Source organism: Vigna unguiculata, chromosome 11 (genome assembly GCF_004118075.2).
Source record: "Vigna unguiculata cultivar IT97K-499-35 chromosome 11, ASM411807v1, whole genome shotgun sequence".
Lineage (NCBI taxonomy): Eukaryota > Viridiplantae > Streptophyta > Magnoliopsida > Fabales > Fabaceae > Vigna > Vigna unguiculata.
The window spans coordinates 4541098-4551059 of NC_040289.1; the positions used below are offsets into that span (position 1 = coordinate 4541098).

A 9962-nucleotide genomic window follows, 5' to 3' on the forward strand; every position below is an offset into this window, starting at 1 on the left:
GCGCTGCCATGTGGATTTTTGCGGCGGTGGTGCTCATGGTGGCTGAAACAAGATTTTCCACAGCTTCCGGTAGACCCACACGGGTGTTGGGGAATTTGATGAGGTGGACGCAGATGTGGTGGTCGAAGGCTATGTCGTCGTCGATGGTTTTCTGAAAGAGTTCGGCGTTGCCGGGAGTGGTGACAATTGTTACGTGCTGTCCACGTGAGGCGACCAAGCATGAGAGCTAAACCAGTGAGATTTGATGGGGGCGTGCGGTGGCAGATTGAAGTTGTGGTGGTTTGAAGGGGAAAGAAGAAGAAGCTTTATTTTTTTAATTAGGTTTACCCATTAGGCCTTGGTTATGAGAAAACCGAGACAGTAAATATTAAATATGCCTCGGGTTAGTAACCGAGGCATAAAGTACTACCTTTTTACCTTGGTCGTACATGTCTCGGTTGTGGACCCGAAGCCAAAAGCTGAAAATAATCGCTGTCATTTCCCTTCCCTGCACTAGTGAGTTGAATATATGTGATGTGAAATTGTTTGTGATGGAATAAGTTATTGATGTATGGTAGATGTTTTATTATGACCATAATATTTAAATCTATATAGTTATATGAAAAACCCTTTATTATGACCATAATATATAAACCTTTATTATTATTTTAAACGACTTTAGCTTTGTTGTCCATAATTTTACTCTTTGCTATGACCGTGTTATTGACGTGAGTAAAGAGAGAGGTGTGCATGTGTAGATTATGAACAACATTAAGATTATCTAAGGATTTAGGAGACTAATAAGATATATGTAGATTACATTATATATTTATTTTGTAGCAGTATGTAAAAATAATTTGATATTTTATTTTGGAAAACCTTTTTTCTATATTTTGAAGCACTAAACTTAATCCTCTTATCCTATGTGTTTGCTTTTTGAATACCTTTGTTATATGGATCTTTGAATTGTTACAATAATAGTTACAAATATCATATTTTCATTATTATATCCATTTAGTTAAAATCTATAACAATAATAAAGGGGATTCTCCTTTTTGTGTCCACGTTTTAAAATACCAATTTTAACATTCAAATATAATAATTTATTAAATTTTTAAAAAATGACCGTTACTTTTACAATTTTTTTTATAAAATCGGCTATCTCTGTTACTTTTCTTCTTCTTTATCTATCAACGGTTATTATTTCATCTGTGATATATTTCACTTTATTTTTAATAAATATAATTTTAGTTTATATATTAACTTAATAACATTATAATATTATCATTTACTAATATAATATCATGCATATTTAAAAAATGCATACACACAGGCACGATAGCGCCTGTGTTTACACTAGTGTAATATAAAGAATTTGTTCCTTGTACAAACAAAATAAAATATAATAAAACCACGGCAATGAATAAATAAAGATAGTAAAAGAGGTAAACATAACAACCATTTCAATAAAAAAAAAACTTAAAATATTTAGAAAGTAGATTTAAAACAAGTTATAAATTCTTTTTAAAAACATAGCTAAACCAAAATCAAATAATAGGGTAAGAAGTTATTTTAGCTATTAAAAGGTTAACAATTAACTACAATGATGTGCCAAATGACAAAAAGTTAAAAACTAAAGCAAGTTATCATGCAACACTTGTATCTGCTCCTTAACTGTATTTAAGAAAGGTAAATAAAAAATACTTATATTTTTTAAAATTTGAATAAAATATAAATTTTTTGATTATTTGTATTTAATTTGTGGGTTTTGGTTGCTATATAAGTTGAAAAAGAGGGGGAGGGAGGCTCGTTGTTCACCCGCCGCCTGAAGAAAAACGAGAAGTGTGGCTGCAGAGAGGGAAAGAAAAAGGGTTCAACCAATTCACACATCACGCATTCCTTCCCATCAAACCCACTCTAAAACTCAAACCTTCTCTTTCTCTTTCCTCTCTCTCGCATTCCTTCTCAACACTACTCCATTCCATTTCCTGATTCAGATTCCAACCCTTCAAACTTTCCCACCAATACCCCTTTTTATTCTTCTTTTTTCTTCCTACCAAACGATAAAAATAACCCTTTTCGCCATCACCCTCATTGCCACCTAAGGTTTTCTCACACACCCATCATCTCTTTTTCTGTAAAGTTTCGGTCTTTGTCAGTTTTTTCCTCGTCTTTCTTTGGTTCTGCATGTGGGTGATGTGTATGCAATGTCACTGCCGCGTGTGTATCTTGTCATCTCATATTTGCATTTTTCGTGTAATGTTTCTGTTCTTGGTGGTTCTGGTGGTTTCATCGTTTTTGGTAGTTTTGTGGCCAACTGGTGGATCTTAGGAATGGTTAATTAATTCAATAACACTGTTGTGTTTGAGTCTCACGATGTTTTTTGTGTTATGGTTACTGACATGTGTGAGTGTTTGCATGTGGTGTAGGAGAAACAGCAAAAGAGGGGTTTCGATTCAGAGAAAAAGATGAAGTACGTGTTGGTGACAGGTGGTGTTGTGAGTGGACTTGGGAAAGGAGTCACTGCAAGCAGTATCGGTGTGCTCCTTCAGGCCTGTGGCTTTCGAGTTACTTCTATCAAGATTGGTATTTTTCTGTTTTCTTTTGTTTCTTTGATTTAATTGTCACTCGTTTCTTGGAATATAGAAAAAATATCGAATGGAATGGGGAGGTTTTGCCGGTTCCATTTTTTGCTTGAAACAAGAAGAGCAGAATAACATGCATCTTGTACATATGGGACAGAATAAGTTTTTTTTTTTTTTAATTTATTTTGTTTAGTTTTATTTTAAAATATCCATGCAATGGAATGGTGAGTTTAATTCTTACCATCTGATCGTTTGTTACATTTTGTATGCATGTTTCTGAATTGATTATTATCGTCTTTATAAATGATTTTTTTTTACAGTTGTATTGAAACCAAGACAAATGACTATTTATTTGAAATAAGTTGAACATATCTTAATTAATAATGGTGAATGACATTGTGAAGTTCTAAGGGGAACTGAGAAATATTGCATTTTAATTTATCTCTGTTGGCATAGAGGAAATGGCTGGCTTGTGTTTTTTAAGTTGGTAATGATGTGAAAGCCTGGTCTTTCTTTGTTTGTGAAAGTATTTTTGGTATGCAAAATAATATTTGTTTTTATGCAATTTGAGTTGTGATTAAACTTATCTATCTCTTGCAGATCCCTATCTGAACACTGATGCAGGAACGATGTCTCCTTTTGAACATGGCGAAGTGTTTGTTTTAGACGATGGCGGTGAGGTAAAAAACCTGACCCCTTTTATATAATGCCATGATGCTATGCACTCATTTCTTTGAACTCAGTTGATGAATAACATGGCATTGGGCATTATCATGTGAATATTCAATCTTGTGGTTGAATTCAGTTTTAGTAAAAGGATACCTTTTCATTCATGTCTTATTTTCAATTTGGTTAAAGGTTGACCTCGATCTTGGAAACTATGAACGTTTCCTGGACCTCAAGTTAACTCGTGACAATAATATCACAACTGGAAAAATTTACCAGGTTGGTAAATTGTCTTTTTTTCCCTTTTAAAATGTCATGAAGTCAGTTAATCTTCCTATTCGTGCTTGAATTCTTAATGTTTTTGTTTTTATTTTGAATGCTTTTTAGTCTGTTATTGCAAAGGAGAGAAGAGGAGATTATCTTGGCAAGACCGTGCAGGTACATCTCTCTTCTGGGTTTATCTCCAAATATATTTGTTTTGGGCTGAATGCATCTTGGTTCTGATTTCATCTTTGCTGTTCTGGTAGGTTGTTCCACACATTACTGATGCCATCCAAGAATGGATAGAGCGTGTCGCACAAATACCAGTTGATGGAAAAGAAGGCCCAGCTGATGTCTGTGTCATTGAGTTGGGTGGAACTATTGGTACATTGATATTTTTTAAATATTTTTTTATTGAAGTAGAATTTGATTTCCAATAGCATTATAATTTTATTCTTCCAAATAAACTCATGCTAGGCATCACTGTGAGCTTTATAACATTTTTTTAATTATTCAATATTTTAATTTTAAAAATCATGGATGGGGTCAAACCAGAATTTCTCACTTTAAGTAGGACTGTAACAGTAATATGAAAATGCCTGAACCTTCATATTTTCAATGTTAATCCAATGACTTTTCTTTAATGTAGGGGATATTGAGTCCATGCCTTTTATTGAAGCACTTGGCCAATTTTCCTACCGTGTAGGTAATAATTGTCATGCCTGATACCTCATATTCTACTGAATTATATTCACTAATTTCTGTTTGGTGTACTTCAACAATGTAGTCTTGCTTATGTTACTGTTTCCTTTTCCTAGGCCCCGGAAACTTCTGTTTAGTTCATGTCAGCTTGGTGCCTGTTCTCAATGTTGTTGGTGAACAGGTATTGCAAACTGTTTGCTATCAGAGAAGAATTTTTATTCATCCTTCTTAGAAATAAACAAGAGAAAATGTATTTAGATTGTATCTTAGGTCTGTTTTGCACAGTTAATAAATAGATTGGGAATGTATTGCAGAAAACAAAGCCAACTCAGCACAGTGTCCGTCAACTTAGAGGGTTAGGGTTGACTCCAAATCTTCTTGCTTGTCGCAGTTCAAAGGTCTGTCTATTACTTTTTAACCTTGTTTTCATGTTGGTTCCATATTTTGATTGTAGTTTTTCATTGTCCTTTACAGGAACTTGATGACAATGTCAAGGAAAAACTTTCTCAATTTTGTCATGTTCCGGTAACGATACTAATGTTGACAATTTTCTCCTTGTTATCTTTATATACCCTTGCATACTCAAAGGAAACTTTTGCTTGCGCAGTCATCAAACATACTCACTCTCTATGATGTTCCAAATATTTGGCACATTCCTTTGCTATTAAGAGTAAGTAATTCTGTGAGATTTTATGAAACTACTTTTTTTGTATTACTGAAACCCTGTTTGTGGAGTTTTAAGTTGTTTCGCTTGTGGTTTAGTATTCTTTTTCCTAGACAGTTGAATAGCATTATTTTTTACGAAGCAATGTGATTCATAGAATAACCAAAATTTCTCCTTTTTGATGTTCTTTTACTATAATAGGACCAGAAGGCACATGAGGCAATCCTGAAAACATTAAACCTTCGAGGGTTTGTTTGACAAACTCATTCTTTAATTTGTTGTACATCTTCATCATATTTATGTGCTGATGGCAGTTACCTCAAGCAGTTCTGTGATTCAGCTAATCTTTATGGTCCTATTATTTGCAGTGTTGCTACAGAGCCCAATTTTAAGGAGTGGATTGCAACAACAAAAGTATATGACAAATTTAATGAATCTGTGAGTTTCAATATTCCTGATGTAATATCATCCAAAAAATTTTTGTATATTCCATCAGTGAGTTTCAATATCAACACTGAGTAGTGGCTAGTACTGAGCACACAACTATTTTTTTTTCTTCACAGGTTAGAATTGCAATGGTGGGAAAATATACAAATCTTTCAGATGCATATCTTTCTGTACTGAAGGTACGAAAAATTTGCCAGTGATCTTTGCAATGTCCACAAAATGTGCTCGTATAAAGGCCAACTAACTCTTAAATTAAAGTATAAATTTTGTCCTGTTCAACCCGTACATTAGCTTTTATTAGAGTTCAATCACTGTTTTATCAATTTGTGGTCCTGACTCTGTTATCTGTAGCATAGAGGCACTCATATCACTTGTTATGACTAATCTGCAGTAATGTAATCAGCAATGGGTGTCTATATCACCCTACGATTCTGATGCATGGAAACCTGGATTTGGTATACTAAGGCAAAGCAACAGAACCTTAAGAAAATAAGGAAAAGTAAGAAAAATGGCTAAAAGGAAGCATTGATTTTTCAGAATATATAGGGAGTTATAACATCACTAGTGATAAATTATGACTTACAAACACAAAATATATTGAATTGCTTTTTCACATGTTATGTTTTTTTGTGCAATTCCATTCATAATGTCAGTGGCTAAGTGAGTGAGTCAACATATTTACAGATTTACTTGAGTAAAAACACCAGAGAAAGTTTTTTCATGTTAAATTTGTATTTTCCTGCATGGAATATTGTATCTTTCTTTATTTTATCACTACATTTTATGGATGAACTCCTTTGCCTTTTCTTTTTGGTTTTTGTTTTCTTTCTGTCTAAAAGGATGTAATATTTGTGAGGATAAGCCAAGGACTTGTTATTATTGCTCAGAATGCATGTATATAACGTAAGATTGATTTTGAATCTTTGTTTGAACTATAATGTTGCAGACCCTTATGTTCTTTGTCCTTTTGTGCAGGCACTTTTGCATGCTTCTGTTGCTTGCAACCGTAAGCTTGTTGTGGACTGGGTTCCTGCAGAAAATCTTGAAGATGATACCTCTAAAGAGGTAGACAGATCTTTCTATTGTTCTGCATGTCATCTAACTGTTTTTGTTTTACTTTATGCCAAATCTCTGATGATATGTTTACTTCTTGCAGGATCCTGATGCACATAAAGCTGCTTGGGCTCTTTTGAAGGTTTTTTCCTAGCTACCATTCGGAGTGTTTTAGACTAAATGCTTTCATTGTGTGTCAATACACTCTTATTGATAATGAATGTATTGGAATGTAGATGTTGACTAAAAACTCTTATTGCAGGGTGCTAATGGGATTCTAGTTCCAGGAGGATTCGGTGATAGAGGTGTGCAAGGAAAAATTCTTGCTGCCAAGTATGCTCGAGAAAATAGTGTTCCATTTCTTGGCATTTGCTTGGGGATGCAAATTGCTGTCATTGAGTTTTCAAGATCTGTTCTGGGTCTTCATGATGCTAATAGCACAGAATTTGATCCCAAAACTAAAAATCCATGTGTCATATTTATGCCAGAAGTATATTTCTTGATACACCTTTTTACTCTGTTCATATTGTGATAATATTGTTCCTTGGTAAATTTACTTAAGATGGTTTGTAACTTTGTATTATATATATATCAATAGGGTTCAAAGACTCATATGGGGGGAACTATGCGTCTCGGTTCGAGGAGAACTTACTTTCACGTTGCTGACTGCAAATCGGCCAAGTTGTAAGTATAAATAAATATTTCATATGTTGTCATTTCCTGAGGGGATAACACTGACTATAATTTTGATGATCTTTGTTCCAACAAGAATATATTCATTATCACTTTTATATTAAGAGTTTAGTTCACATGGTACCATATTGGTCTCCAAAGATTGATATAGCAGTGATATGATATTATTTTTTTTCATTAGGTATGGCAATGTACACTTTGTTGATGAGCGACATCGGCATCGATATGAGGTAAATTGTGTTTACTTTTAGAAGCTTCCTTTATGTGAAAGGTGTTAAGAATCATTCATACAATACGAGTTTTTAGTGTTGTATTTTTGCTGAACTTTCAAAATAATTTGATGGGTGTGTTTGATATTTTAACATATATTAAACCCTTTTCTATATACTGTACAGGTTAATCCTGACTTGATATCACAACTTGAGAGTGCTGGTCTGTCTTTTGTTGGCAAAGATGAAACAGGGAAGCGCATGGAGGTGTGTCCTTGAGATTGATTAAACCCTTATGGCATTAAATCTTGAAATTGCCACAAACTGTTAAACATATATATATATATATATATATTCCTTTTATCATTATGTGACTATGAATTATACAAATGCAGATAGTTGAATTTCCTGGCCATCCTTTCTTCATCGGTGCTCAATTTCACCCCGAGTTTAAGTCAAGACCAGGGAAACCTTCTCCATTGTTCTTAGGTATTTTTCCAGAGTTACTTCCTCTTGATTTTCATTTAACTTGAAGATAAATGAATTGATTCACTTCCTAGGCGAATGAAGTGTAATTTTGACATCTCAGTTATGCTGATATCCCAAAATCCATCAATCATTTGCCATTAATAATTTTGCCAAAGTTTAGTGTTTTGTGCTATTTTTCTTCCATAGCTTGCTATGGTTATTGCTGATAGCAATCCTCTTTAGTTCTGAACCAAATATTGAATTTATTACATTGATTAAGTTGGGAATCTTCATCTTGGGAAGTTCCAAACTACAAATTTGGTTGAAAAAGATTGGCACATTGAATGAACTAAATGAAGAGTGTGTGATTGTGACAGGGTTGATAACAGCAGCATGTGATAAGACAGTTGTGCCTGCAAGCAAAGGGTATAGCACAAAGATAGCAACAGGGATACTTGGTTCACACTCACCAATGTTGAAAGCACACAATGGAAATGGGTTCAAGTCTCCCAATAGTTCCTTAAATGGTGTATATACAAGTACAACTACCAATGGGGTGTGTGTGGATGGTAGCTGTTAATCAACTTGGTTGTTTTTGCTTACAAATATGTGGGGTTTGATTTTCTCCAGTGACAATTTTGTCCACGGTTAGCTTGTACAGTTTTTAGTGGACTTAGTAGTTCATCAGGGGTTTTCTTTCTCCACCAGATCAAGCAAATTTTGAGTCTTTTTAACAGCTTTTCATATTTCCAACCATATAGGCCAAACCTTGTGGATCATCATACTTGTTCACAATGAATATCAAAACATGGTTGTTGCCTTCCTTAATTTCCATTCTGCTTTTCTTCTGTAGTTTTTGAATGAATAATGAAGAGGGGTGATCCTATGTTCCATCATTCATCATGTCACACTTTGGATTTCCTTGGGGAAAGAATAAGAATAGAGCAAAATGTGTTTTTAGAGACTTCATGTTTGTGTCAAATTTGGTCTTAGTTATTGTATTTTAGAATCAATGATTTGGTCTTTGACATTTTTAAGAAAAAAAAAGGTGGAATTGGTTTTTGTTTTTCACCTTATCTCTTTTAGTCTTGTTTGTTGATGTGGTTAATTGGCCACGTGACATTTGGGATTAATTGTATCTTATTTTAGAAATGTGAAGACTGATTTTTTAGATTTGAAGTACAACGATTATCATCAATCTTGATTACAAGTTTTATACCAAAAGTTGAATTTTATATAATATTATCAACTCCTTATTTTTAAAGGTTTATAGATAATCAAATTTGGAAGTAAAATTCACTTATATATTAACAATAGGAATTAGGTTATTGTTAGAGATCAAGTCAATAAATAGGGACCAATAAATTTCGATTAGAAACTTGAGAACAACATTCATAAATTTTAGTGTACCAAGATAAAAGTTTTTTATTATAACATGTTTAAACATTTTTAATAATATTAAATATTTTATAATAAAACTAGATCCTTTTTATATAATTATTATCATGGATATTACTTAGGTTTGAACTACCAATACTAAGCAATTCCATTCTCATAGGATTTGTTGATATTTCTGGTATAATAGTATTTTCACATAAACCCTTTCACTATAATATAGTTTTTATTATGATATAAGTTATCAAAATAAGTGCATGATCTCATTTTGTATGTGTGGTGGAAAGGGAATAAAAAAATACTTTCCTTTTCAATTCTTTCTCAAACTATAGAACAAAACAAACAAGTGAAGATGAAAATAAAAAATCCTAGCCCCATATATTATGATAAGCCTCCTAGGTTTAACTTCTAAAATCCAAGCTAATTCTTAAACTTCTTTTACTCTCCCTTTGATTGTTTGAACTTTATCTATTATCACTTTGTTTTAATATTTATATTTATAAAACACTTTCACTTTATGATCTAATCTGATTTAAATATGTTAATTAAGCTAAATAAATAACTTGTATTTTTTTTTAGTAAAGAAAATGTTATCTATAAAGGGGATTCCCCTTTTTGTGTCCACATTTCAAAATACTAATTTTATCCTTTAAATATAATAATTTATTAAATTTTAAAAATTGACCATTATTTTTATAAGTTTTTTATAAAATCGGCTATCTCTTCTTTATTTATCAATAATTATTCTTTCACCTTATTTTTAGTAAATATAATTTTAATTTATATATTAACTTAATAATATTACAATATTATCACCTACTAATATAATATCACGCATAT

The 9962-nt window shown here is 32.6% G+C and overlaps 1 protein-coding gene across 4 annotated transcripts; it reads left to right on the forward strand.

Moving 5' to 3' along the window:
- The first annotated feature begins 1784 nt into the window (after nucleotides 1-1784).
- On the forward strand, nucleotides 1785-8696 carry LOC114170627 (CTP synthase-like). Of its 4 annotated transcripts, none has more exons than XM_028056146.1 (22): nucleotides 1785-2116; nucleotides 2409-2565; nucleotides 3165-3244; nucleotides 3423-3509; nucleotides 3618-3668; nucleotides 3758-3875; nucleotides 4141-4197; nucleotides 4310-4374; nucleotides 4508-4591; nucleotides 4668-4718; nucleotides 4801-4863; nucleotides 5059-5105; nucleotides 5226-5295; nucleotides 5421-5483; nucleotides 6280-6369; nucleotides 6461-6499; nucleotides 6620-6847; nucleotides 6956-7041; nucleotides 7232-7280; nucleotides 7446-7526; nucleotides 7655-7748; nucleotides 8105-8696. In XM_028056146.1, the coding sequence occupies exons 2-22, from the start codon at nucleotides 2448-2450 to the stop codon at nucleotides 8305-8307; spliced, it is 1824 nt and encodes a 607-aa protein (XP_027911947.1). In that variant the 5' UTR covers nucleotides 1785-2116; nucleotides 2409-2447; the 3' UTR covers nucleotides 8308-8696. The 4 variants fall into 4 exon arrangements, with proteins under 4 accessions (XP_027911947.1, XP_027911946.1, XP_027911944.1 ...); XM_028056145.1 differs by having other exon boundaries at nucleotides 1785-2085; XM_028056143.1 differs by lacking the exon at nucleotides 1785-2116 and adding an exon at nucleotides 2136-2235.
- The last annotated feature ends 1266 nt before the right edge of the window (nucleotides 8697-9962 follow it).

Bases quoted from the DNA above. Each gene is read 5' to 3' on its own strand.
- LOC114170627 (XM_028056143.1), top strand. From the start codon at position 2,167: ATGTGGGTGATGTGTATGCAATGTCACTGCCGCGTGTGTATCTTGTCA. The intron at 4,375-4,507 runs GTATTGCAAACT...AATGTATTGCAG, and splicing joins TCAATGTTGTTGGTGAACAG to AAAACAAAGCCAACTCAGCA. The intron at 7,749-8,104 runs GTATTTTTCCAG...TGATTGTGACAG, and splicing joins ACCTTCTCCATTGTTCTTAG to GGTTGATAACAGCAGCATGT.